A 27,534-nucleotide genomic window follows, 5' to 3' on the forward strand; every position below is an offset into this window, starting at 1 on the left:
TGCAGGGCAAAGCTCAGCAGAGCTCTGTGCTGGGTAAGAGGAGGGGGCCCATGGCCTGGGGCTCAGCAGCCACCCCTCATGCACAGATTCACCAGCCAGAGACACAGCAGCTCCTTCCCTGCCGGCAGGGAGCTCTCATTTAGCACACCGGTCACGCTGACCTTCTCCTCTGCAAAAACACATTTTCCCAGCGAGGGGAGCTGTGACCGAGACGAGCTGCTCCTCTCCCAGCAGGGAACGAGGTGGGCTCTGTGTAGGAACTCGCACAGAATGCCCTGCCCCTGAGGACACAGGGATGCCACCCGAGCTCAGGGCCAGCAGCACCTGCTGGCAGGGTCACTGCTGCCTGGAATGTGACATTCTGGCAGAGAAATCCCAGATCCAGCCCTCCCTGCTCTGTGCCTGCATGCTGGATGCCTGGAGGAGGTGGCCAGATGCTAGAGGAAAGAGTCACCGGGGTTTTGCACAGCCAGGGCTGTGCTTTCTACAGGAAGCCTTGCACTTACTCACCAGTCACATGGGGCTGTGCAGGAGGAAGGGTAAGTCCCAGGAGCTGGGCAAGTTCCCACAGGGACACTCAGTGACAGCCCAAACCCGCTCTGGTTTGAGTGCAGGACAGCCAGAGCCCGGGCCCTCTGCTCAGCAGGTGAGATCCTGCAGTGCTGGTTTTGTGTTGGACACCCAAACCTGTCCTCTGGCACCTCACAGGAGAATTTTAACTTAAATGCAATGTTTTACATTTCCTGGTATGGTGCTTGTGCTCAGGGCAACTCTCTGCTCTGAAAGATCCACATTTTACCCAGGAAAGATCCACATTTTACCCAGGAAAGAGCCGGGTTTCAGCAGCACAGGGTGTTCCTTCATGCCAGGGGAGGTTTGTAGATTTGTGAGGCACACGGAGCACGCAGCACATACACATCAGAGGAGGGGGAGCACGGCCCAGGAGCTGCTCCTCCCTGCCCTCAGGCACCCTCCACCATCACTTTCTGCCCCTCCATGCACTCCAGGATGTGCTGGGCACTGAGCAGGTGCCAGCTGCTCTGCATGGACTTGCAGCAGGGCAGCTGTGGTGGAAGAGAACTGATCCAAGGGTGCTCAGCAGTCCCACCCCCTGTGGGTGAGAACCACCCCAAAGAAACCCAGCTCCTCGTAGCCAACAGCAAGAACACACCAAGCACAGCGGCTTTATAGACCCCAGGACAACAGATTTATTCTACTTGTACCACTTAATGGACACCAGGCCACTTTGTGTGCTTTGCTGGGTGCCAGAGCTTGGGAGCAGCCCTGCCTTGGGCAGGCAGATGGAGTTGAGATTGTGCAGACATTTCAGCACAGGGCTGTTCCTCCGTGCCCGCCCTCGGAGCGGGGATGAGCTGTGCTCCTCTGGCAGGCTCTGAGCAGCAGCAGGGCCTGGACACTCCCCTGCTCCCAGTCACCCAGGGAGCTGCTGCTCCTGCCAGTGCCGGGGGAAATCCTGGAGCCCTCATGGAGCTCCCCTCTCGCTCAGTGCAAGGCAAACTCCTCCAGCCTGGGAGAGCAGCTTCAACATTCCCTCCAGGCCAGTCTGGAGCTTGTGTTCACCAACAAACCAGAGCCTGGAGCACAGAGGAGCCCAATAAAGTGTTCTGGAGTGCTGCTAGCTCCAGAGTACCCAGAGCCCTGGCACTGCTGGGTGTCCCCCCAGGCTGGAGGCTCTGGGAGCAGCGTCCAGAGCTGTGTGTGACTCTGTGTGACTCGCCCTGAGTCACCCTGGCCCAGTGGCCGCGCCCTGACCCACTCAGCCAGCCCTCTCCTGGGCTCCATCCCCCTGCCTGCCATGCTGCAGGGCTCATTCCTCTCCTGGGCTCAGCCTCTGGCACAGGACAAGCCCAAAGGATCGACCCCTCCATCAGGGTGGCATCACTGGGGACACAGATCTGGTGCTGTGCCCCCACCTGACCCAGGCAACAAACTTCCTAAGACTCAACAGTTGAGCAAAATAATGTTTAATGCTTCTCTCAGTCTCCTCCCAGCTCAGTGCCACCCCACTGAGGGAGGGGACGACACATTTTGGCACAGCTGCCTACAATCCTCCAGCCAAGGCTCTGTCTGGAGTCTTTCTTCATCCCGGTCACACTCATCCTCGGGCCTCCAACGCAGAGTGGCTCATCCTGGTGGCTCAGGGCACGGCTCTGGCTGGCATCCAAGGTCCCAGTGACGAGAAGAGAGTGGCTACATTCAACAGTTCTTCAACTGGCAGCTTTAGCTACTGGAGAAGGACATAAAGCTTGCCACTGAAGAACTGGTGCTGGTTAGCCAGGGGCAGGGTGGCACGGCAGCACCTGGGGAGGGAACACACAATCTCAGAGCCAGGATTGAGCTGTGCCCAGCTGAGCTGTCACCCACAGCAGCTCCCATCCCTCCCCACAACGCTGATCCATTCCTCTGTCCTCCCCCCCATCTAGAGGCAGCTCCGAGCTCAGCTCTCCCCATCCCTCCCCTCTCCCAAAGCCTGAGCTCCAGCACCTGCAGCCAGCCCCAAACCACGAGGAGCAGGCAGGGAAAGCCAAGGCCACTTCTGCTGGAAAATAACAGAGATAAGGGCATCTCCTCGGGCAGGGAGGCCACTGCAGGTGGGGGTGACAGCGTTCCCAGGGCTCACCTCGGGCATCCATCACTGCTGGCAGGGTCCCACCTGGACGGGAGCCAGCTGCTTCCCGACGGGGAACACAAACGGGCAGGCGGCTGCTGCCGAGCTACGGCGGGGGAATGGGGCAATTTCGGGCAGATGGGGCAATTTCGGGCAGCTCAGCCCCTTTCTGAGCCGTTTTGTTGGAAGGCAAAGACGCCAACCCCAGGGCTGGTGTTGGATCTTACTGCTTTCCCGTGACCCCGGAAAAATCCCTTTTTTGCAACACCCGGAGCTTTGGCTCCAGGGATGAAGTTTTGGGAACCTCCCGGGAAACCACCGGGCACGGTGGGGGACAGATGGTACCGGGAAAGCCCCGGGGGGCCCCCACAGCATCTCCCGCCGGCGGCACCCCGAGGGCACTGCGGAGCGCGGCGGGCCCCGGGCCGGGGCGGGCCCCGGGGGCGGCCGGAGCCCGGTGGGTGCCGCGGGGCGCTCGGTGCGGGGCCGGTGGCCGGGGCGCAGCGGCGGCGGCGGCGGGGCCCGGCGGGGATGCCGAGCATTCCTGGCGTGCCGGGTACATCTGGTCCGGATTCCAGCGAGCTGGTCCCGGCCCTGCTCCACCCCCGCCGGCCCGTGAATCAGCACCCGCCGCTGAAGCCACCGGCCCCGCCGGCACCGGGGGCCCCGCCGGCACCGGGGGCCGACGAGGGGGGGCCCTGTCGGTAACGGGGCTCCCACCCAGCCCTTCTCGGCGCGGACAAACCCCAGCGGCTCCGGGAAGGACCCCGGTGGGAGCTCGCCCCGCTAGTAAAGAACGCTGTGCCCCCAGCCAGTGCCCCTCTCCCGGTATAACCGGGTCACCCCCCTCCCCCGGTGCCTCTCCTCCCGGTAAAACCAACTCCCCCCTCCCCCCTAACGGAGGCAGCTCCCCCACGCCGCTCCACGGCAAAGCCGCTCCCTCCGCTCCCTCCGGGACACCCTGCCGGCCCTCCGCCGCCCGGGATGCTCCGCTCCGTGCCCCCGGCGGGGAGCGGCCGCGGGTCAAAGTCTGCCCAGTCCGGTCCCGGAGTGAAGGTCACCCCCGGGGCGGCCACCGCCCGTGGCGGGGAGGTCCCGGCCGCAGCCACGCCCGCCCCACCGGGACCCTCCGGCGCGGGAGCCGCGCACGGGCCCGGCCCCAGCCCCCCCTGCCCGCCCCACCGACACCGGGAGCGAGGCCGCCCGGCCCAGGCGGCGCCGCGGGGCCCGGCGAAGGACGCCCCGCGCCGCACCCCGCCCGGCCGCGCTGCCCCGGGGAAAGGTGACCTTCCCTAACGGGGCACGGCGGGGCCCCTCAAACCCCGGAGCACCGAGGGCGCCGTGCGGGGCTCCGCCACCCGAACCGCCCGACCCAACGCGGTACCGGCGGACCCACCTGCGCGGCTCGGCCGGGCCCGACTTGGCCCGGCGCCACCAGCGCCGCCGCCCCGCCGGTGCCGCCCGGGCCGTGCCCGGTGCCGGTGCCGCCGCCTCCCCCCGCCGCGCGCCGGCTCCGTCCCGGATCAGCTGGCGGAGTCATGACGCAGCCGCCCCCCGGCCACGCCCCTCGGCCACGCCCCCGGGCCAATCGCCGGCCGGTACCGCCGCCGCGCGCCGCGCCCGCCCCCGCGCCGCGATTGCCACACGCTCCCGCCAATGGCGGCCCGACGAGACCAGCGGCTCAGCCAATGGGAAGGCGAGGCCGGCGTTCTGCCCCGCCCACCCCCTGGGGGTGAGCTCGGTTCCCTCCCGGCCGGGCGGCGGTTGCCGTGGGAACGGACGGGGCCACCCCGCCGCGGGGCACGCCGGGAGTTGTAGTGCGGAGCGGCGCTCCCGGCGTGCCCCGCGTGCTGTGAGTTGGCATTTTCAAGCGGGTGAAGGGACGGCGGGGGCAGGGCGGCTCCGAAGGGGCTCGACCCTTCCGCGGGCCCCGGGCGGGGCGTGGCGCTGCCGCGGACACGGCTTGGCCGCCCCCGCCCGCCCTCGGGCGGTGCCTCCCTGTGCCGGGGCTGGTGACACAGCCCCGATTCCGAGAAGTTGCTCTAAGTCCTTGACCAATCAGAAGTGAGCGCTCTCCGCGAGCACCAATGGGCGGGCGTGGGGGGCGTGGCCGCGAGAACTCGGCTGACCCCGATGACTTGGCAGCACCGCGCGATGACTGGACAACTTCTTTAAAGGGGCTGCGCCCGCCGCGGGTGCCGGCGGGGGACAGCGCAGCTCAGCGGCGGTCCGGCCCGGCCCGACCAGAAGCGCTCACCCGCTGCCCCGTCGGCACTCCCGACGCTGCCGCTGCCGCCCCGCGGGACGGGGGTCGGAGTTGTGGTGCCCCTTTAAGGCCGTTTCCTGCCCTTCGTCCCAGTAACAGCTGATTGCAGCGGGCCAGGGCCGGGCGGCCAATCAACGGCCGCCACGTCCCACCCACGTGACTCCCACGCGCCGCCGCGCCATGCGGCGCTGCCCGGCGGGAGCCCCCGGCGCCCTTAAAGGGACCGCGCCGGCCCGTGGCTATCGTGACCGTATGCCCCGTGGGTACCGCCGCACCCGCCGCTACCGTAGGCGCGGCAGCGCCCTGGCGGCGGCGGGAGAGCTCGGCTCGGCTCACGGGCACCGAAGCCGGGCACCTCCCTTGGCGTGCGGTGCCTCGCGGGGCAGAGAGCGGCAAGGTCCCGGGGCGGCGGCGGCGGGGCTGGACCGACCCCGCTGCCCCACACCGGCTGCCCCGGGCACTCACCTGCCGCCGGTGGGGTCCGCCCGAGGCGGGTGAGGACCCCTTTAAGACCGGCTGCCTCGTCAGCGCGTCTCGCCCGGCTCCAGCTGACAGCCCGGGGCGCCTCTGACGTCACGGTGACGTCACGCCCCGCCGCTGCCGCCCATGCCCGCCCCGGCCCGCGGCCGCGTGAGGGAGCCCGGGCCCGGCCCCCCCCGCGCACATGGCGGCGCGGCGGCCGCATGTGACCGCCGTCACCTGACCAACATGGCCGGGGCCGCCCCCGCCGCCGCTGCCCGCCGCGGCTGAGCCGCCGCCGCCGCTGCCGCCGCCAGGTAACGCGGGGCCGCCGGGGCGGTGAGGGACCCCACGGCGGGGGAATGAGGGCTCCCCGGAGCGGTCCGCGGCTCTCAGCCCGGCTCTGCGGTCCCCCCGCCGGTAGCGAGGGCCCCGAGGGGCTGGGGCCGCCGGACCGGCCGTGGCCGTGCTCGGTGCTGGGAGCATCGTCTGGGTGGCCCCCGTGGCCCCTCTCCGGGCCCGTTGTGTCCCCAGTACGGAGTTTATGCTGGAGATACTCTCGTATCCCCCCTCCAGCTGCGGAGGTGCTGTTGTGTCCCCACTGCCAGCCCTGGGGTGCAGATGTCCCCCTCCATGTCCCACCGCGGTCCCTTTCACTTCCTGCTGCTGTGAATGTCCCATTGTGTCCCTCAAGCTGAACAGGTGCCACCCCGTCCCACTCCCTGGCTGTGGATGTTCCATTGTGTGTCCCTCCAGTCTGCAGAGGTCCTGTAATGTCCCTTCCCACAGCACCAGTGCCAGTCCCCATCGAGTCCCCATCATGTTCCCCTGCCAGGGGCTGTGGGAGGCCCACTATGTCACCCTGCTGAGGTCCCACCTTGTCCCTCACAGCCAGGGCTGATCCCACCTCCACCCCCACACACAGGCACAGCCGCCAAGCTCCTCAAACCCTTTTTTTTTAACCCGAGTGCCGATGGGGAAGTGATACTTGCTGCTCACTGGGGCGGGCAGGGCGTTTCTGTGCTCTGCTCTCTCACAGCCTGCCTGAACCACCTTTCTCCCAGCAGAATCCAGCATGGAAAGCTTCCTGCAGAGCGTGGAGAAGGACCTGAACATCGACCGCCGGCAGCTGGCCCCCGAGAGGACCCACGTCACCGCCTTGGTGCCGGCCAAATGGCTGCAGAGCCTCAAGGAGCGCCGGGTGCTGCCTCCCGCCTGCCCGCGGCCCGAGGGGCTCAGCGAGGTGGAGCTCAGGACGTTCCTGCAGCCCTCGGTGCAGAAGCTCCCGGTGGGCTGGGCGCGGGTGGAGATCCACGGGCTGCGCAAGGCCCGGCTGCGGTACCCGCTGCGGGTGGCACAGCCCCCTGAGCAGCGTGGTGGCAGCATGGACACCCTGCACGGCTTCATGCAGAGCGTGGCCACCCAGAATTACCACAACCTGTGGGGCCGGGCTCACGGGCTGTACGCCCGGCCTTACCGGCGCCCGGACCCGCCGCCCACGGTGCCGGCGCTGGAGGCGCTCAGGGCTGCCCTGCACAGAGTTTATGGCTGTCCCATCCTCCAGCTGGGCCGGAACGTGCCTGGCACATCCCCTGCCAAGGAGAGCGTGGCCAAAGCGGCGTCCTTGTGTCCCAATGTGCTGCAGGCTGAGGCGCTGCTGGAGTCGGCTGATATGTTGTATGTCATCTACCCCTATGTGCAGTACTGCCTGCATGATATCGTGACCTTCAGCCCGGCCAAGCTCACCAACAGCCACGCCAAGATCCTCTTCCTCCTCTTCCACGTGCTGCAGGCCATGAGGGCTTGTCACCAGGCGGGTCTGGCTTGTGGGGATTTCTCCCTTCGGGATGTGGCTGTGGATGAGAAGCTGTGCAGCCGGCTGCGTGTGAACTTCAGAGGGTACGAGGGACCAGGGGAGGAGGAGGAGAATCTGGAGGGTGGTCTGGAACAAGAAAGCAAGCAAAGCTGCGTGCAAAGGCGGGAGGTGACATGCAGTGCCTGCCAGAAGGACCTCCGAGACCTGGTGTTGCAGTGGGTGCATGGACAGGTCAGCAACTTTGACTACTTAATGCGCCTGAACAGCCTGGCTGGGAGGAGAATGGGAGACCCCAATTACCACCCGGTTCTCCCGTGGGTGGTGGACTTCACTACCAAAAATGGCAAGTTCAGGGACCTGAGGAAATCCAAGTTCCGCCTCAACAAGGGCGACAAGCAGCTGGACTTCACCTACGAGATGACCAAGCAGGCGTTTGTCGCGGGGGGCTCGAGTGGGGAGCAGCTCCACGTCCCCCACCACATCTCAGACGTCCTCTCAGACATCACCTACTACGTGTACACGGCCCGCAGGACGCCCAAGGCAGTGCTGTGCTGCCACGTCAGGTCCCAGTGGGAGCCCAACGAGTACCCAGCCAGCATGGAGCGCATGCAGAGCTGGACACCCGACGAGTGCATCCCGGAGTTCTACACTGACCCCTCCATCTTCCGCTCCATCCACCCCGACATGCCCGACCTGGATGTACCCTCGTGGTGCAGCTCCTACGAGGAGTTCATCCAAGTTCACCGCATGCTGCTGGAGAGCCGGGAGGTCTCCCAGGACCTGCACCACTGGATTGACCTCACCTTTGGCTACAAGCTGCTGGGGAAGGATGCAGTCAAGGAGAAGAACGTCTGCCTCCACTTGGTGGACAACCACACGCACCTGACGACCTACGGGGTGGTGCAGCTCTTTGACCAGCCCCATCCCAGGCGCATGGTGGGACCTGCCTACACTCCTGCTGAAGCTCCAGCCATTGCCAGGCCTCTGCTGCAGAACATCCGTGAGACCGTGGTTTTGGAGGACATCCAAGGCCAGGTGACAGACGCAGTCAACGGGCTGGTCCTGGAGGCTACTCCCAGTGAAACCACCTGGTCTGGGGACAAACCCATGGCTGGTGAGGATGATTTGGAGCAAGGCACGGAAGCCCTGGATTCCATTCCTGCTCCTGGGAGAGCCCCTGACCAGCCTTGTGCCGCTGTGCCTCCAGCACAGCCCTCCACCCTCCCTGCTTATGTCACTGATGGCAAATCCTCAGGGGTCCGACCGCTCCGTCGGAGCAAGGCAGGGGTTGGGGATCAGCTGGACATGAAGATCACTCTTCCTGAAGGCTTCAACCCGCTCCAGGCTCTGGAGGAACTGGAGAAACTGGACAATTTCTTGGTTAAAGGCTTAAGCAGCGAGATGCAGCCGATGGAGCAGCCATGGGAAGAGCCACCCTTGGGTCTCTCAGACCTCTTCCAGAGGGACATGCAAGCTCTGGGCATCCTGGTAGCTGAGATTATATTTGCTCCGAGGCTTCGTCCCTCCAAGCCCGACGCGTCGCTGCTGGAGCGGTTCCTGATGGTGAGGAACCTCTGCCGTTACCATCCCAAGGAGATCCCGGCCCCACTGCAGCACGTGCTGCACGTCCTGCTGCAGCTCAGCGTGCCTGTGGAGAAGCTGCTGAAGAGCAGGCTGGGCAAGGGCACAGTGCAGCTGTTTGAGTACAAACCCATCTCCCAGGGCCTCCCCCCACCCTGTCCCACGCAGCTCCTCAGCCCCTTCAGCTCCATTGTCCCCTTCCCCACCTACTTCCCAGCTCTGCACAAGTTCATTTTCACCTATCAGGCAAAGAAGATCGAGGATGAAGGGCAGGGCCGGGAGCTTGTTTTCCAGCTGTGGCAGCAGCTGGAGGGGATCCTTGCTGAAATCACTCCTGAGGGCCTGGAGATTCTTCTGCCTTTCATATTATCTCTGATGTCCGAGGAGAACACCGCTGTCTACGCGGCGTGGTACCTCTTTGAACCCATAGCTAAATCCCTGGGGCCCAAGAATGCCAACAAATACCTGCTGAAGCCCCTGATCGGAGCCTACGAGACGCCCTGCTCCCGCCACGGCAGGTTCTACCTGTACACAGACTGCTTTGTGGCCCAGCTGATCGTGCGCCTGGGGCTGCAGCCCTTCCTCCTGAACCTGCTGCCCCACATCCTGCAGATCCTCGTGGGCATCGAGAGCTCGCGGGAGGAGAGCAAATCCTTCCTGGGCACCGCTGAGGACGATGAGAGCGGAGGGGAGAGCCCGGTGTCGTGTGTGTTTGGGGAGGAGATCAAGATGGACGTGGAGCACAGCTCTGCTGCACTTGATCTCCTGGACTACACCTCTGGGGTCAGCTTCCACGATCAGGCCTACCTGCCTGAGGGTGAGGACTTCCAGAGTGGCCTCTACGTGGGGGAATCCCTGCAGCCCCAGGAGCAGGAATCGCTCAGCCTCGGCCGCATGAGTGACAAGAGCAGCGCCAGCGAGGTGTCCCTGGGCGAGGACAGACCTGCAGATGGGGACTCCCAGAAGGACAAGAGCAGCTTGAAGTCCATGGACAGTAGCCAGGACCTGAAGCAGAGCGAGGAGTCAGAGGAGGAGGAAGAGGAGCACGAGGAAGAGGAGCAGGAGGACGCGGTGGTCGATGCGGAGCTGACGGTGGTTGTGGACGCTGCTGGGGCCTCTGTGGATGTCACCCTGGCTGATGACAGCAGCGAGCCAGAGGATGGGGAGGGAGAGGAGCTGCCAGATCACTCTGATGACAAAGAGCAGACCATACTGCTGGGTAAGACCCTGCCAGCGTCCTGGCTGTTGTGCAGAGCCTGGGGAGAAGCAGAACCAGATCTGGGGATGTTTGTAGTCCCAGCTTGGGGACAGCGATGAAACCAGGGTGAGAGGCCAGGACTGCATGTGGGTGGCTCTGAGAGTCAGGGTTGGGGCAGCAGGGACTGCTAGAGTGCTGGATAGCTAATCTGTGCCGTGTCCTTGGGGCTGCTGTTGTTTTGCAGACACAGCCTGTAAGATGGTGAGGTGGCTCTCGGCCAAGCTGGGCCCGACCGTCACGTCCCGCTTCATCGCCAGGAACCTGCTGCGCCTGCTCACCTCCTGCTACGTCGGTAATGCCTCCCCAGGGCACAGGGCGTGGGCTTTGTGAGGGTCCCCAGCACCAGGGAAGAGATGAGAATCTGATTCCATGTTCCCAGAAGGCTGATTTATTATTTTATGACATGATATTATATTATAGAATGCTATACTAAAACTATACTAAAGAAATAAAGGAAGGATACATCAGAAGGAAATTATACTAAAGAAATAGAGGAAGGACACATCAGAAATAAACTATACTAAAGAAATAGAGGAAAGATACATCAGAAGAAAACTATACTAAAGAAATAGAGAAAGGACACATCAGAAGGCTTAACAAGAATGAATAATAAAAATCTGTGGCTCCTCAGAGCCTCGACACAGCTGGCAGTGATTGGTGATTAAGTTAACACAATTCACATGGAGCCAATCAAACATGCACCTGTTGGTAAACAACGTCCAAACCACATTCCAAAACAGCAAAACACAGGAGAAGAGAATCAGATAATTATGATTTACATTTTTCTCTCAACTTCCCAGGGGAAAAAATCCTGGCGAAGGGTTTTTTCAGAGAATGTGATGGTGACACAGGGTGGGCTGTCCCCTCAGTCTCTCTGCTGGTTCAGCTCCTGATGTGTTTTTCTCTGGTCAGGCCCCACCAGGCAGCAGTTTGTACCGAGCAGTGATGAGAACAGTCCCCTGAGCACAGGGAACATCTACCAGAAGCGGCCTGTGCTGGGAGATCAGGTGTCCAAGCCAGTGCTGGCCTGCCTCGTGCACGTGGCATATCTGTATGGAGAGCCTGTCCTCACCTACCAGTACCTGCCCTACATCAGCTACCTGGTCAGTATTGCCTTTTTCTCCTCTCTGTTGGGGCAAGAGCTGTGTGCAGGCACAAAGGGAAGATGTAAAATAATAGTCCAGCCTCACCAGGAGCTTCTTGTGTATAAACTGAGCTTGGCTGGGCCGGTGTGGGCTGAGCAGCTCTGGCTGTGCTGGCTGAGAAGGGCAGGAGAGGCACTGTCACCTCCTGCCACAAGCTCCAGCCTGCTCTCAGCAAAGCACACAGCTGTGTTCATACCCTTCTTTCACTGTCAGACCTTGTGGAAGCAGAGAAAAAGCATTTATTCTGCTTTTCTGTGCCCAGACAGAGCTGGCACAAGGGTGGGATTGTGATAACAGGCAGGAGAAGCAGCTTGTGCTGCTGTGAGATTGCTGGAGTGAGTGTTCCCAGAGGTCTGTGTGGGTAGATAGGGCTGAACTGGGGGGAGACCAACGGGTTTTCAACTGAATAAAAAGCCCTGGCAAGGCTCACCAACTTTTCAGCTTGAAGTTCCTAGCAAGAAGGAAATGTATAATGCAGCTGTTTGAGAAACTTAATTTTTCATTAAAAAGAAAAAGGGTTTGAATGTTTTAAACAGGCTTATTTTTCATATTGTTCCCTCTTTAGTGGTTGTAAACACTTTGGTTATGGATTCTCGTTTAAATGGAAAACTTCAGTAGCTTTCTGATAATTTAAACATAGAGGAAAAGAGGCTACAGCTGTTCATTTAAAGAAAACAAAAAGGCATTGTCAGTTTTTCCAGTGTTGAAGGGGAGATTTTTCAGGGGAAAAAATCCCATTTTTCAGCAAAAATCATTCTCCACCCAGTTGCAATCATAGCTCCAGCTGTTCTGCTTTGCTTTCCTAAGCTCATTGCTTGGGGGCACAGAGGGGATTAAATACCCCTGTGAAACAGCATTTGGCAACCTGATACTGGAGCCATGGAACTGGCAGGTCACAAATAGGATAAAGTCAATCCTTCTTGCAGGATTTGGCAGGGTGGCTATTTTGTGAGAGGAAGAGCCTCTGTGATGAGCTGGAAGATGGCAGGTGTACAAGAAATATAGCAGGAACTGGGAATTGTCTGTGGATTTTGTTACTGGCTCTCTTTTCTTGGGTGTTTGATTTGTCTAGGAGTTAGGAAATAGGACAATCTAGAAAGAAATATTTTCATGTTGCTGCTGATGTTATTAACTCTTTGGCACTGCCATAACAGCAGCAGTACATTGTCAGCAGAAAAAGGATGTGCAGCTCTGCCTCATGAAATTATTAGCAGCTGGGTTTCTAGAAGTCAGCAGCATGTTTGCTCATCATTTGTGTTTGGTTATTTCATGCAAGGACTGTTCCTCTGCATACTGTGGGGTGAAGGCACTGATTTTTGCTTTTAAAATGTAAGGGTTTCCCCTTTCTCTGTGCTGGCAAATGATGTTCTGGGGTGTCCAGGGTGGTTTGGGCCAGTGTGGGGTTGTTGGTCTTGCTACTGAGCTTCCCATTTGTAGGGATGTTGTAGTCTGCAGAGGAAATCTGTGAGCTTAGGGGTGTCATTCCCCATTTTCTGCAGGCTCATCTCTTGTGCTGATGGGTGTCAGTTTTTACTCATCCCTTTGGACACATTTTGCTGTTGAGGTTCAATGCTCAGGTTCCTCCTCCAGGAGTGCTGTGCTGGGTTTGAGGCTGAGCTCAGGTGGCCCTGGGGTCCCTTTTCTGTGTCCTGCTGGGGAGGTGGTGGCCCTGGCACTGAGGGTGTCCCTGTCACAGGTTGCACCCGGCGGCGGCTCCGGCGGCGTGCGTCTCAACAGTCGGAAGGAGGCCGGGCTCCTGGCTGCTGTGACACTGACACAGAAGATTGTGGTGTGTCTCTCTGACACCACACTGATGGACATCCTGCCCAAGATCAGCCAGGAGGTGCTGCTCCCAGTGCTGGGCTTCCTCACTTCGCCAGCTGTTGGGTAAGTGCTGCAGGATTGGCACAAAATCAGGGATTTGGGAATGGTTCTGTGGGGGCATCAATGCTGCCAGGGCTGGGGGTGTTTCTGCTCTGGTGTGCATCTCCTTGCACTGCTGGAAGCATTCTGGTAACATAGAAAAGGCAGGAGGCATGAGGCAGAGGATGGAAAAAAGGGAAATGTGGAGGGCATGGGGTCATGGATGTCCTCTTCAGTTTCCCCAGTGGAGCCCAGGCCCGTGTTGTGCTGTGTGTGAAGACAATCAGCCTCATTGCCTTGATCTGCCTGAGGATTGGGCAGGAGATGGTGCAGCAGCACCTGAGTGACACAGTGAGGAACTTCTTTGGGGCATTCTCGCTGCTGCAGGAGCTGCAGGACCAGGTCAGTGGTGTGGGAGAAGTTCTCCTGCACTTCCCCAGGTGTGGGAATGTGATGGGCATACCTGGCTGTGTTTGTGTGGTAAGAGCATCTCATCTTGGGTTTTATCTGACCTTGTTTTTCTTGTCCAGGGGTTGACAGCAGAGTCACTGAGCAGCTATGAGGTGCCAGTGATGGAGGTGCCCCTTTCAGATGGGAAGCTGCTGGTCCTGGATCCATCGGTGCTGGTGGAGTTACAGAAGGTGTTCAACCCTGAAATGGCCTACATCACCTACATCCCCTTCTCCTGCTTGCTGGGTATGCCTTGGCCACCAGCTCCAGGGATCTGTGAGGGAGCTCTGTGCTCTGGGCATGTGTGCTGGGTCTGAACTCCAGAGCAATCACAGCTCCCAGGGCTGCTGGGAGAAGCCCACAGCTTCTGCAGCATGGCTTGGGCTGGTTCTTGGCTTGGGAGCTCTCTGAACTTCAGGCTGCCTTGGCTGGGAGCAGATGTAGCTGATTTGGGGGATGCTGTGTCCACATCCCAGTGTATGGAGGGGATGATGATGATGATGATGATGATGATGATGGGGACATTGCTTGCCTTGCAGCCACTCTGTCCCTGTCTCCTCAGGTGACGTTATCCGCACGGTTGTGCCCAACCACTCTCTGGTTGAGAAGCTGGCCAGCCTGCACCTGGAGAACGTGAACCCCCAGAACCTGCAGGCTGTTGGCCTGGAGCAAGCACCGAGTGTGGTGGGCTCAGAGCAGGACCCTCGAGGGGCTGAGCCCTTCTCCAGCCCCCAGGAGGACTCTCACTCTGGCACTTTTGGCAGTGTCCTGGTGGGGAACCGTATCCAGGTGCCCGTGGACACGCAGCGGGAGGGTCTGGGTTTGCTGCACCTCAGTGCTGGCACTGATGGATTCACTCCCAGCTCCTCCAGCGAGGAGAGTGCCCTGAAGCAGGACCTGCCCCGCAGCACCCACATGCTTTGTGGGAACTGGCTGGCCTACTGGCAGTACGAGATCGGGGTGAGCCAGCATGACCCCCGCTTCCACTTCCACCAGATCAAGCTGCAGAGTTTCTCAGGGCACTCCGGGGCCATCAAGTGCGTGGCGCCGCTGGGCAGCGAGGATTTCTTCCTGAGTGGCAGCAAGGACAAGACCGTGAGGCTTTGGCCGCTGTACAACTACGGGGATGGCACCAGCGAGGTGCCCCCGCGCTTCACCTACGCCGAGCACAAGAAGTCAGTGTTCTACGTGAGCCAGCTGGAGGCACCGCAGCACGTGGTGAGCTGTGATGGCACCGTGCACATCTGGGACCAGTTCACGGGTAAGGAGGGAAAGGGTGAGCAGCTGGAGTGAACTGGTCCAGCCCTTACAGGCAGGGCTGTGCTGAGTTTGGGTGGCTCCTGTTAAAAACCAGCACAGAGCTGGAGGTTTGCTGTGTGACTTGCCCTGCTGTAATGTCTGTCATCTTTTCACAGGCAAGCTTCTGCGGACCTTTGATGAGTTAGACAGCAAAGTGCCCATCACAGCTGTGACCACCATGCCACCTCCCTATCACAGCATCTCTGTGGCCAGTGCAGACTCTGTGCTGAGGTTCATCGACCACAGGAAACCAGGACTACAGGTAAGGACATGGTGCCGTGAGTCCCCTTCCTCCATCCCTGTGCTAAATGATGGGATCACAGCTGGCCCAAAGCCCAGATCCCAAGCCAGCTGTGATGGCTGCATGGAAAGCAGTCTGTCCCTTGAAAGGCAGCTGCCCTGAGCTTGCTGGGCTGTGTGTGTTGCAGCACGAGTTCCGCCTGGCCAGCGGCGTGAGCGCGGGGCTCATCCGCTGCCTGGCCGTGAGCCCCGGTGGCCGCAGCGTCATGGCCGGCTTCTCCTCGGGCTTCATCGTGCTGCTGGACACCAGGACAGGGCTCATCATGCGGGGCTGGCCTGCCCACGAGGGAGACATCCTGCAGATCAAGGTGAGAGGCTCAGCTGGGATCAGGGTGGGGCATCAGTGCTGCTCTGAGGCTGTGCGGAGCATCCTTCCCTCAAGGTTGTGTGCACCATCCCTCGCAGTGTCCCAAGTTCTCCTGCCCCATGGTTAGTGCTGCTGCCAGCTGTTCTTGGTCCAGCTCGTGCTGCCAGAGTTCAGCCCTCCTGGCTTTCAATGCCATATTCACAACCTGAATAAGTCACATCATAATTGCATCTCTCAGTTGCCATGTACACATTGCTGACTGAGTCTATGGCTCAACATTCTTCATTGCTACCAGATTCCACGGCCTAAAATGGAGTAGGGAAAGTATTAGTATGAATACTAGAGTGTCTTTAATGGTATAGTATGGGTGGAAGGGGAAGTAGATGTGAAATTATCACACCTACTTCAAAAAGGAGAACACAAGTGAGCTGTATTTTATAAAGCCAGAGGAGGAAAAAAAGTTAGAGCATACAGGCAAGGGACTGGGTGTCAAAACCAGGTTACAAAGTCTTTTCCTGGATAGGGTCTGATCAGAAATGGGGTATGGGGGAAGATGTCCTATGAAGTGCCACATTCAGTGTCAAACCAAGTTTTTCCCAGTGTAGACACTTCAAACAGGGAGGAGCCACGGCTCCTGTGAAGGAGCAAATGTGTTCCTTTCTCCACAGGGCTCTGGGCTTCCCTGGGAGAGTGTTGCTCTAATGAGTAACTCTTGTCCATATTTACCCACCCCAGGGAGCAGTGCTGGCTCTCCAGTGTCCTCGACCCAAACGTGGGTTAAACAAAGTTCAGCAGTGTGCCTTGTTTACCCTCTCACTGGCTCTGCTAATAAGCAGCTCCATGCTTCTCCTACTCTCAGCAGTATTTTCAACTGTGAGAGAACCTCCCAGTTCTTTCTCCTGAGAAGGAAAATAGTTTGGCAGGTGATTTAGTGGAGAGGAAGACTGCATGGTAGTCCCTGGTACTACCCACTGCAGTAGTAAGAGATGATGAATGAGTTGTGTTGGGTGTCAGGGTGTTGTTGAGAAGAGGCCCAGCCCATCTCTTGGAGGAGATTGCCAGGAAATTGCAGTGTCCACCCAAGGCCTTGCTCAGTACCGTCAGCTGCCTGGAAATGGCTCTGAATGTCCTGAGGGATTTCACAGTGACCATTGGATCATTGGCAGCCACCTGCTGCTCTCACGTGCAGCACCAGATTGTGAGTTTTTACAGAAATATCTGTTCACTGGCCTTTCCTCTCCTGCAGGCTGCAGAGGGCAATGTGCTGATCAGCTCCTCCTCAGATCACTCCCTGACTGTGTGGAAGGAGCTGGAGCAGAAACCTTTGCACCACTACAAATCCGCCTCCGAGCCCATCCACGCCTTCGACCTCTACGGTAACGAGGTGGTCACTGGCACCGTGGCCAACAAGATCGGGGTCTACTCCATGCTGGAGTCCTCAGCCCTGCCCAGCAGCACCACCAAGCTGAGCTCAGAGAACTTTCGGGGCACCCTGACCAGCCTGGCAGTGCTGCCCACAAAGTGCCACCTCCTGCTGGGCTCGGACAACGGCGTCATCCGGCTCCTGGCGTAGGGACCCCCTGGCTGTCCCTGGAGCTGGAAGCCAGCAGCATGGCTTTGGGAGGAGGCACAGCCAGGTGTTTGTGAGCAGAGGATGCAGAGGGAGGTTTATTTGTTAGGTCTCTGAGCTCTTTCTGTATCTTGAAAAAGAAAGAAAAAAAAAAAGCCATAACTGAGAAACTGAGAAACCTCCGCTGCTGCTGCTGGGAGAGATGTTGGGTGTTGTAGGTCACTGCCAGCCCTGCAGAGAGGCCTGGAGCTTTCCTTACCGTGTGTGCCTGATCCCCAGGGGACTGTGAGCTGCCCTCCACACTAATAGGGACCACAGGTACCCTCCCCCCTTCAGTTAAGGGGTAGGAGGTGCCCCTTGACAAAACACAACAGTTTAGCTACTGCCACCTGCACTTCCCTCCCCTTCCTCTCCTGAACCCCTGAACAGCCCCACTGATGGCAGAAGCTGAGCCTGGGAACTGCTGCCTTTGGAGCTGCATCTCCTCCTGCTCAAAGCCCAGAGGAGGTGCTCTGTGAACCCCAGGTTCTGCCAGCTGAGTTAGAGCCTGCATGGGAGGAGGAGGAGGAGGAGGAGAGGCTCAGCAGGGCCCTTCTGCTGCCGAGCTGGCTGCAGGGCAAGGGCTGGGATGGAAGGCAGCCAAGGCACAAACCCCATCTGCCCTGCCAGATCCTGTCAGAGTGGGCACATTGGGGTGGGAATGTGACTCTCTAAGGAGGTCAGGACTAGATAACTAGATCCTTCCATGGGGATTTTGGCTTCTGGAGCAGTGGGATAGGGCTGTTGGTTCCTACCCCAGCATCCCGTGATGATGTAAAGGGTGAGGAATGCCATGTGTGCTGTGCACTGGCATTGATCCTCAGTAAATCCTAATCTTCTGTGCTGGTCAGGCTCCTGGGGAAGACAGGACAGCAAAAGGTGCTCAGTTTTGTGCCCTCCTGCCCTTGAAGGGTGAGAGACAGGAGGCAGGAATCCAGCCTGGTCTCTGTTTGACCTTTCCTTTGGGACAGCACTGTCTGTTCCCACCCCAAAGGCACAGAGGGTGCTCTTTGCCCCACCAGTAGGAGCAGTTTCCTCCCTTCTATGTCAGCCCCTTTCCCATCCATCCTTCAGAGCCAGTACCAGGGGAGTGGGAAGCTCTTGGGCAGAGGAGGAGCCTGCTGAGGGTTGTCCTGGGAGGGGAAAGGGGAGAGGGCTTCCATCCAGCTGCAGGGAGCTGGGGAGGTGTGGCTGGAGTGGTTCACCAGTGCTGTCCTTCCCTACCCAAGGGGAGCTCTCAGTCCCGTGTTGCCTATTAAGCATTTGCAATAGATGTAAATATTTACTTCTAATATACTCTTTGAAAGAACTGCAGAGCTCTGTGTGTGTGTGTGTGTGTGAGCTCTGTGCTGCTGGAGGGGCTGGGTGTGCTGCCTGCAGCTCTCCTGCTGCTCAGCCCAGGTGACACCTCATCCTTGAGGCTCCTCTTGTGCTCTGGGGCAGCCCTGGGTGCAGGACAGGGCTCTGCTGCACAGCATTTGCTTTCCAAGGGGAAGGAGCTCCCAAAAGTGGTTGGAGAGCTCAGATCTGTGGGTGAGCTTGGGAACCAGGAGTTCTACAAGGAATGGATGAGTGGAAGATGCTGCTGGTGCTCCCTGCTGGCCCTCAGTGCCTTCTCTCCCCCTGAGGACACGGGCAGAGGCAGAAGGATCAGCACCGCTCCTGCATGCAGCACAAATGCACCCAGGGCAGCTCTGCTGGAGTTCTGCCCGTCCCCAGGGCTGTTCCTCTGTGTCCCAGCAGTGTGTGCATGCCCTGGGCACTGGGGCCTGCTGCCCTGGCGAGCTCTGGAGCGTGCTGTGCCCCAGGGCAGGGAGCAGCTGCTCCTGGCTCAGCCCAGCCGGGCCCTCAGAGCTGCTGTGTGCAGCCACAGCCCCCTGGGCACCTCTGTTAAACCAGTGCCTCACACTGCAGAGCTGGGGCTTTCAGCAAAGAAAATCCCCAAACCAGACAGCCCTGTGGCAATAAACACCCAGCCCTGCATTTTCACTGAAGTTTATGAATAAAAGAGAATATTCCTAGCATGGGGAGCGAATGCAAAGTGCAGCCACTTGCAAATTACTTCTGCTGCTGGGAGTTTTGGATCTTTAAGGTTGTCTTGAAGGTACAGCAGCCCCAAAAGTGTGTCCCCATCTCCAAAAGCACCAGAGGTTCACTCTTCTCCCCCAGAGAAATGTTTACCCGGATGCTGTGGGTCAATATTTGCCTGCCAAATTCTCAAACAGGGGGTGGTGCTGAAGGTCACTGCTGGGAAGGGGGGGCTGGACCAGAGCTCTGTGTGCCCCATGCAGAGCTGCTGGACAGGCTAAAGCAGCTGCCAGCTCCAACGTGGACATCAACAGCCTCAGGTAAGGGAGAAACCAAAGGATTTGACAGAAATGAGGGCTCCTGCAATGGCCCTCTGGGAGAGAGGGGTGAATTTGGCAGAGGGTTAAAGGATGGGGCAGCACCAGGGAGGAAAAGGGGGATTTAGGGTTTTTATTTGGGGTATTTTTATTTGGGGTGTTTATTTGGGGTATTTGGGCCTGCAGGATTTGGGGTGAAGGAAGGGGAAGAGTGAAATGGCCTCAAGTGGGATCTCAGCCCAGCAGTTCTGGGTGAAGTCAGGACTGCTTGGAGAGTGGAAAGCAGCCCCAGGAATTAAATGTGGGCACCATGCAGGGGGCAGGGCTTTGGCGTGGAGGTATTTATGAGAAGGAGAAGGTATTTTATTTCTGTCAGAAAGGGAAAAGTGGCCGGGTGAAGCGTTGGGTGGGGTTTTGCTGTGACCCTGGCAGCCCTGTCCCGGTCTGGAAATGGAGCAGGGATCAGGGAGAGGCGGGGTTTGCCAGCAAAAGGGAAAATGAGTGCTGGGAAGGGGAGGACTCCCCCTTGCAGGACACAATGCTGGGAAATTGCTCTGATATTGCACTTCATAGCTGCAAACTCCCTCCCAGACAGCACTTGCTGGGCACCTGCAGGTCAGTAGCCCTTCTCCCTGGGGCGCAGCTGAGGATGCTGTGCCTGTATCCCTGTATCCCGGTTGTTTCCATGGGAAAGGAGCAGAGAGGCTCTTGTCTCCTTCCAGCGGCACAGTGTGTGCAGCACTGATTAGGGAAACACCATTTGCAATGCAGAGAAACCAGGGCAGCAGGGTCAGACAGGCAGGATCCCAGCCCGGCCTGGCTGTGGGCCCCTGCTCCTCTCTGATTTCCCTGCCTTGGCACCAGAGTCCTGTGTTGTTCCTTTGCAGCTTTGTTCATCTCCCCGTTGCTTTCCACGAGCTCCTGTGCCAACCTGTTTGGCCAGGTTGATAATTTTCTCCCTGCAGAGCTGAATAGGCAGAGCTTGCAGCTGGAAATAACTCACTCCTCTCTCGGCTGGTCCTTGTGTTCCAGGAAAATGGGGTTCCTCTGGGGGCTGCTCTGCCTGGCTGCTCTGCACAGCCTCCCAAGGGTAAGTTCCTACTCCAGCAAAGAGCAAGGGAGGTCTGGTGGCTCCCTGAGCCAGACCATGGGGTAAATACCACCCAGAAAAGCCCTGGAAGGCAGATTGGTGGAGGAGGTTCACCAGCAAGGTTTCTAATCTTTTACCCAGCTCAAATAGTTGTGGGTGTTCTTATTTTCATTCAATATTTATAATATTATATATGTATTCAATATTCATAATATTACATATAATATTTATAATATTATATATAATATTATAAATATTGAATATATAGTATTATTAAATAATATAATAATTATATAATAGAATATAATAGTTATATAAAATATTATAAATATATATTTTTCAATATTATATATAATGTTTCAGTCTTATATATAATATTTTCAATATTATTCATATTTCTGTAGAATTTTTTCTTTTGGAACTTGACCTCAAACTGTATTTGGTGACCGTGACCTGCAGGAGTTAACGGGAACTTTTTGAAAAGCAGGTTTTTCCTCCTCCCCCCACCCCCACTTTTAAATCTGGATCCCTGTCAGAACTTAGATTGCAAAACCCCACTGCTCACTCTCAAAAGGATCCATTATTTTGTGCCAGACTGGCCTGATCCATTTCTAAACAAATCCGGTGTTTGCAGTGTCTCCAGCTGCTCCTCACTTCCACCTCCCCATGGGTTTGAATCCCAAAATCCTGCCCATGTGGGGACTGCAGTGGGAGCAGGAAAAACAAACTCTGGAAATTCAGAGGGACCTGATTTGGGTTTTTTTTTTTTTTTGTTGTTGATTTTTTCCCCCCACAGCTGGCACATGGCATCGAGCAGCACCGTCTGTTCCTGGACAAGGATGGGAAGCTGAGGGTAAGCACTGATGGGTTCCACCCGAGGAGGATGAAGTTTTGCTGTGGATTTGCAGTTTTTTACTGAGAAGGGATGAGCCCAGGCAGTGCCAATGCCATGGGAAAGTCCATTTTTCTGCAGGATTTACTCCCAGCTGCTGCCAATGCTGTGTTGGAAGCTCCACCCTAAATAACAGCAGAGTATGGAGTTAACATCAGCATGGTGTGTACAGGGGCTGGCAGGTGGACGATTTAATTTCTGATTGATGAGGAAAGGTGAGGGAAACCAGCAGCTGTGAGGATGACAGGGAGAAAGGCCTGTAGCTGGTCCAGCCCATTGAGCCTGGGATGTTTCAGATCATGCAAATGTGAGGAGAGCAGTGGCAGTGCTAAAGGCTAAAGCTTAGAAGAGTGGAAAATGAGGGAATTTAGAGAGAAGGAGGATGGAACAGAACACACAGGTCAAGAAAACACAGATGCCTGGAGGAGGAATTGAGCCAAACTGGATCAGGGCTGTGACAGCAGCAGAAGGGGTGAGCAGTGTGAGGCAGGTGGGCACTGCTAAAATGTGTGAGGGGAGGAGATGAAATCAAGGCTGAGCATGATGGATCTGTAAATGCTGAAGACACGGGACATGTGCTGAGCTGGTGGTGGGTCTTGCCCTCGAGCTTTCCTGAGAGCAAGTAGAGGAGGAACCACTGCCAGGCCCTCACTGGGTCCATTTTCACAGGATCCAAGACCTCTTTTCCAAACCATTATCCTCAGGGTTAAAGGGAAACTGAAGCAAAGCCACCACCAGAGCAGAGCAGTCCAGTTTCCTCAGCCCATTTGGGTGTGCAGTGACAGCCCATGAGGGTGTCACTGTGCTCTCTCCTTGTTTCTCCCCAGGATGTGAAAAGTGCTGGAATTGCACAGTCAGATTTGCTGGGAGCCATCCCAGCCCTGCCAGAGGGAAAGATGGTAGAATTTAGTTATGACAGCTTCCAGGAGAATGATGGAGCCATGTCAGCATTCCCCAGCACCCTGCCAGACTCGAGGGATGCCTGGAACTCAGAAGATGAAGCCGTGGCTGGGGCTGGGGGCTGTCGTGGGGAGAAATCACCTGGGGAAAATGCCTCTGCTGAAGAGGAGGGAGATAAAAGCTGTGAGATGACTTGGAAGACGAGCCAGAAGCTGGCAGATGGCTTGATGAGATTCAGCATTGATCTCCTGAGAGAGGTGGAGCTGGAGTCCAACAGAAGCAACGTGATCCTGTCCCCCCTGAGCATCGCCCTCGCCCTGTCCCACCTGGCTCTGGGTAATTCTCAGTGGCAAAGCCACCATTCCCTGCCCCAGCTCCTCTCCCAGAGCCATGAGCAACCAGATGCAAATGAAACACAGTCCCTTCCACTTATCCTTGCTCCTGCAGCTTTAATTAGCCATGATTACAATTGAAGCTGCCCTCTGAGGCTCCGGCTCTCAGATTTCTGCAGCCTCTTTTGTGAGGCACAGCGTGTCTCTAACAAGAGGCAGCCAGAGTAACATCCCTGTTTTCCACTCTGTGAGCATGAGACCTAACAGGAATTTGATTTTTAGGGGCAGCAAATCAGACAGAGAAGCGTTTGCTGGAGGTGATGCACCTGGAGTCAGTGCCCTGCCTCCACCAGATGCTGGGCACCCTTGGCAGGAGGCTCTCAGAGTCCACCCTGAGCCTGGGGTCATGTCTGTATCTGCAGAAAGGTGAGAGGAAGGGCTGGACTGGTGGAGGACAAACCTCCCAGTCACACAGAGTGATGGAAGCACCCTGCAGACATCAATTTCCCCCATTTCCTCCTCTTGGGGAGTGTCATAGCACACTGAGCAAAGCTTCCCCATCATTCCTCCCCTCTGCCAGGGTTTGAGGTGAAAGAAAAGTTCCTGGAGGATTCAGAGAAATTCTATGGAGCAAAGCCCAAGATCCTTTCTGGGATCAATCAGGACGACCTCGTGGCCATAAACAACTGGGTAAAGGATGTCACTCATGGAAAAATTCCCTCCTTCCTCCAGCAGCTCCCTCAGAACACAGTGATGCTCCTGCTCAATGCCATCTATTTCCACGGTGAGCTCCACAGCCCTTCCTCATTTTTTTTTCAAGAGGAAATAGTCAGAACTCCAGTTTTCTGCAAGCCCTGTAGCTGAACAGCCTCTCCTTGCTTCCTGCTAGGCAATCTGCTTGTTCTTGTGCATCTGCTGCTCCTCTTGCTTAGATTTCTTTACAGTAATAATTCCCAACTGCTTCACATGTGCTAAAAATGTTACTTGACAGCAGATCCAGGACACAGCAGGTGGGACCTGCGGCATCTTTGCCTCCTGGTTCAGGATCCCAGGCAGTGGCACATCCCTGCTCATCTCCTCGGTGATCTTAAAGGTCTTTTCCAACCCAAATGATGAACCAGGTCATTTGCAGCTCTGCACACCCACCACAGAGCTCAGAGGCAGCTTCTGTGGATTCCTCTCTGAGTGCAGCACAGTGGTCGGCCACATCTTCCTTTTTTAATTCCCTGAGGGCTGTGCACAGACCAAACACTTCCAGTGCAAATCTACAAAGGTTTTACCTTGGTCTTGGAGCTGTGTTTCCCCCTCTGCAGCACAGAGGCAATACTCCCCATTTTTCAAAGCACAAACAGAGTTTCTTTTATCTCCATAGCCTTCAGTAGTCTCCCACGCTGAGGCATGAGGATTAATCCGTGTTCTTTTTGTTATTCCATAGTTTCTCTCTGGATGATAAGAGTTTCCTGCTGTTAGGACTCTTCCAGCCTTGGTACTGACTTCTCTTTGCTGTATTTTCATTTCCCTGGTCACTCCTGGCCTTGTTAGAGAACTCAAGATAGGAGGAGTGTCAGCTCAGCAGTTTCTGGTTTTCTACTCAAATTGAACTTCATCGCTCTCAAAACTTTTATTTTTTTTACAGGGTTTTGGAGGAATAAGTTTAATGCAAGCTTCACTGGGCCAGATGTGTTCCACCTTGACAATGAGTTTGTGGTCCCAGTTGAGATGATGAAAGCCCACCAGTACCCCCTGAGCTGGTTTACCCTGGAGTCCCAGGATATTCAGGTAGAGATCTCTCAGGAGTACAGCAAATTTTCACTGGAATTTCCTCTTGCTGTGGTATTATACTAGCTGAAAGCATTCCCTCCAAAAAACCATTTTTTTTAACAGGCATAGCACACAAAAATTTAATAATCATTCTTTCTCCTTGCTTCCAGCAAGAATGTTGAAACTTCATTTTTAATCTCTAGGAAAAACCACAAAGAGATATTCAGACTAACTGGGAAATAATAGAATTTTAAAGCCCTGAATTAAAGATAAATGAGGAAATATGGAAAGGAATCCCCTCAGACAATGTGCTGTTGGAGTTTTTCAGAATCCAGAGTGGGGCAAGCTGTGGGCTTTCACTCTGCCATGTGCTCAACCTTTATCAGCCAGTGGCCAATACTAAAACCTAAAGCTGTTATCCCAACAAATTCTCCTCTGGAGAAATCAGATCCCTCCTTCTCACCAGGCTGTTTTCATCTGCGAGCAAGAGTGGCCCTGTAGACCAATTAGAAAATTACTAAATTGAAAGCATAACTTTGTGGATTTCCCTTCCTTTTCCCTGAATCCTTCTCTGGTTGGTTTCATTTCCAGGTGGCCAAGTTTCCCTTCAAGAGCAATGCGAGTTTTGTGGTCATTGTACCAAACCACAACACCAGGGACACCTCTCACGTGCTGGAGAACTTCCCTTACAAACAACTGTGCAGGCTCTTCCCCAGAGAGGTGTCCACCACGGTGAAGATCCCCAAAATAAAGTTGGACCTCAAGCTGGAACTCAACCAGGTTCTCAGCCAAATGGGTAAGGCCCCTGGCAGGGTTTGCACAGAACAAGATCAATCTGTTCACTGCCACCCAAAGCTGCCACCCTTGTTTCTAAAGCTGTGCCTCACAGCTTGCTCCAGAGCTCCAAACCCTCACAGCTCTTCTTCCTCTCCTCCTCCTTACTCCTTGCTTGCCTGGCACCAAATGTTTTGCTCCAACAAGATGATACTACAGAGAATTCACAGCTTCTCACAGCCTCTACGAGTTCTTCCTGTTGTAGCCGAGACCAACTTCCCCCGTGCATCAATCTCAGTCTCTTTGTCATTTCATTCAGTGGACATGGAAATTGTCAACAGAGACAATACAGATCCCAAAACCTGGAGCTGAAATAAAACACCAGGTGCTGCCTTTCTGGATGAGAATAATTTAAGAGTTCACTTTGTTTTGCAAAGAATTGCTTAAAAAAAAAAATCTCTGTAGAAAAATAATCTCTATAGGAAAAATAATCTCTATAGAAGTGTTTCCAGCCTAGCTAGAAGGAGTCTTCAGACTTGGTGCTGCTTTTTAAGGATGACTTCAAGTTCTTACACTACTATTCTTAAACAGGTGGAATTTTTGTTTCTCTTGTTTTTCCAGTCCTCCATGGTGGGCAGCACATGGAGCAACAGGTCAGGGAATTGCTTTCTTCAGACAGATTTGAGAAAACTCAGAACTCACAGCACCGACTTGGTCTCATTTCTCTGCAGGCCTCCAGGAGCTGTTCACGAGCCCAAATCTCCAGAAGATCACAGAGGAGCCTCTCTTTGTGTCCAGTGTCCAGCATCAGGCCACCCTGGAGCTCAGAGAAGATGGGGTGGAAGCCTCTGCTGCCACCAGTGTGGTGCTGTCACGCTCGGTCTCTGCCTTCAGCCTCGACAGGCCCTTCGTCTTCATCATCTTTGAGGATGAAACAGGGATCCCACTTTTCATTGGCAGTGTCCAGAACCCCAACCCAGATGCTGCTCCCCAGATCCGAGAGCCACAGGACTCGGGTGAAGCCACAGATGCCAACAAGAACCGCGTGCCCAAATAACAGAGGGCACAGCTGAGTGTTCTGGGACTCCTGCCTGACCCTCTGGACCAGCTGGGAGAGGCCACAGGGGGGCAATTCCTTGCTGTTTTCCTTTCCAGATCCCTAGAGACCAGTCCTGGGATTTTTGAGTTTCTCCAGGCTGAGGCTCCCCTCTGTTGAACCTGAAAACCTTGTTCTGCCTGGATTTCCCTTCCAGGGCTCTCAGTCATGGAAGGGAGACTTTCTTGTCCCCAGACTGTTATTAGAGTCTTCATTAAGATCTTATTAGAGTCCCCTATAGCCTGGAATCATCATTAGCATCTGGCAGCTTGGACATCAGCCAGGGCTGTCTGAGTGTGGCTCTTCCTTCCGCAGTTCTGGAACACGAATCCCTCCGTGTTCCTCTAAAACCATCTGTGCCCACCTAGACAGCGACCTCCAGAGCAACTGGACCAGAAACCAGTTGTCTTCCCTAGGATGAGTCACAACCTCTTCCAGGCATGGGCTCTTTTCAAAGATTCCCTTTTCCCACTCCTTGGCTGTTTGGATCTGATGTAGGAGGCTCTGCTGTAGGAAACCCCTCCCTTTGGATCCTTCTTTCCAGCCCTTCTTCTAGAGGCTGGGTAATTTTCCCTCTCCAGCCCTTCTTCTAGAGGCGGGGTGATGTTAGATTTTTCAAGGCATGTTTTATAAAGTGTTTTTTAGTAATTTTTTTGTTGGCAGAATAATAAAGAATAAAGCAGAATGTGTTTGCTGAAGGTGTTGCATTGAAAGACCCAACAGAGAAAAGGCACAGAAATTTATTAATTGTAAAGATCGGGAGGAAAAAAATCTGGGCATGACAGAAGAAAAGAAAAGAGGGGTTGTGGCAAAGGATCTGTTTTTTGCTACACCTTGTCACAGGGAACAGCAGGGGCTGTGAGGTGAAATGGCAAGTCTGTAAAGACTCTCCAAGGGCCAAGTCCAACAAATTTTGGGCATCTCCCCTGGCAAGTGTGCAGGGGATGGATGCTCTCTGGGTCAGAGCTGGCTTTGTGAGATGGCAGAATTCCCTGAATTAGGGCATGAGCTCAGTGGCACAGGGTCAGGAGGGTGTTTGGCCTGTGAGCAGCAATGCAGGGATAAGCAGGGATGGAACAGCCCTTAACCTTTCTCTTGGGTAAAACCTGACAAATGCTGGGATCTGCTCAGGGGGTCAAAGGTGCTGATCTGGCATCTGTTACCTGCGATTTGGATGGCTGGGACAGCTTCCAGGGAGAGAAGGAAAGATTTTGACACCTGCAGCTGAATGTCACTGCTTTTGTTTTGGCAAAAGACAATGTCCAGTTACAGCTTCCCTTTGGTCTGAGATGGGTCCTTGTTCCAGTGCAGCAGTGCCTAAAAAAGCCCATGAGGCCCTGGCACAGACTGTCCAGGGAAGCT

General features: G+C 56.3%; 2 protein-coding genes and 1 long non-coding RNA gene across 6 annotated transcripts; 2 read left to right on the forward strand and 1 right to left on the reverse strand.

Annotated features, from left to right (window-relative positions):
• Nucleotides 1-1,969: 1,969 nt before the first annotated feature.
• LOC132082656 (uncharacterized) lies at nt 1,970-4,184 on the reverse strand. The gene is made up of 2 exons (XR_009419831.1): nt 4,026-4,184; nt 1,970-2,321 (listed from the first exon to the last, which is right to left on the reverse strand). It is a non-coding gene; the product is annotated as an uncharacterized LOC132082656 (long non-coding RNA).
• Nucleotides 4,185-5,611: 1,427 nt separating this feature from the next.
• Nucleotides 5,612-18,228, forward strand: WDR81 (WD repeat domain 81). Its single transcript, XM_059487021.1, has 11 exons — nt 5,612-5,671; nt 6,422-9,970; nt 10,194-10,301; nt 10,922-11,112; nt 12,851-13,041; nt 13,254-13,419; nt 13,548-13,713; nt 14,030-14,728; nt 14,883-15,028; nt 15,195-15,374; nt 16,620-18,228. The coding sequence occupies exons 2-11, from the start codon at nt 6,430-6,432 to the stop codon at nt 16,944-16,946; spliced, it is 5,715 nt and encodes a 1,904-aa protein (XP_059343004.1). The 5' UTR covers nt 5,612-5,671; nt 6,422-6,429; the 3' UTR covers nt 16,947-18,228.
• A 712-nt stretch (nt 18,229-18,940) lies between these two features.
• Nucleotides 18,941-26,857, forward strand: SERPINF2 (serpin family F member 2). Of its 4 annotated transcripts, none has more exons than XM_059487225.1 (9): nt 18,957-19,330; nt 20,215-20,417; nt 21,214-21,270; nt 22,137-22,545; nt 22,824-22,967; nt 23,122-23,325; nt 24,178-24,320; nt 24,894-25,098; nt 25,808-26,857. In XM_059487225.1, exons 1-9 carry the CDS (start codon nt 19,006-19,008, stop codon nt 26,131-26,133), a joined length of 2,016 nt encoding a protein of 671 aa, XP_059343208.1. In that variant the 5' UTR covers nt 18,957-19,005; the 3' UTR covers nt 26,134-26,857. The 4 variants fall into 4 exon arrangements, with proteins under 4 accessions (XP_059343209.1, XP_059343208.1, XP_059343211.1 ...); XM_059487228.1 differs by having other exon boundaries at nt 19,225-19,330; nt 20,360-20,417; XM_059487227.1 differs by lacking the exon at nt 18,957-19,330 and adding an exon at nt 19,842-19,942 and having other exon boundaries at nt 20,360-20,417.
• Nucleotides 26,858-27,534: the final 677 nt, after the last annotated feature.

This window comes from Ammospiza nelsoni, chromosome 21, assembly GCF_027579445.1.
Source record: "Ammospiza nelsoni isolate bAmmNel1 chromosome 21, bAmmNel1.pri, whole genome shotgun sequence".
Classification (NCBI taxonomy): domain Eukaryota; kingdom Metazoa; phylum Chordata; class Aves; order Passeriformes; family Passerellidae; genus Ammospiza; species Ammospiza nelsoni.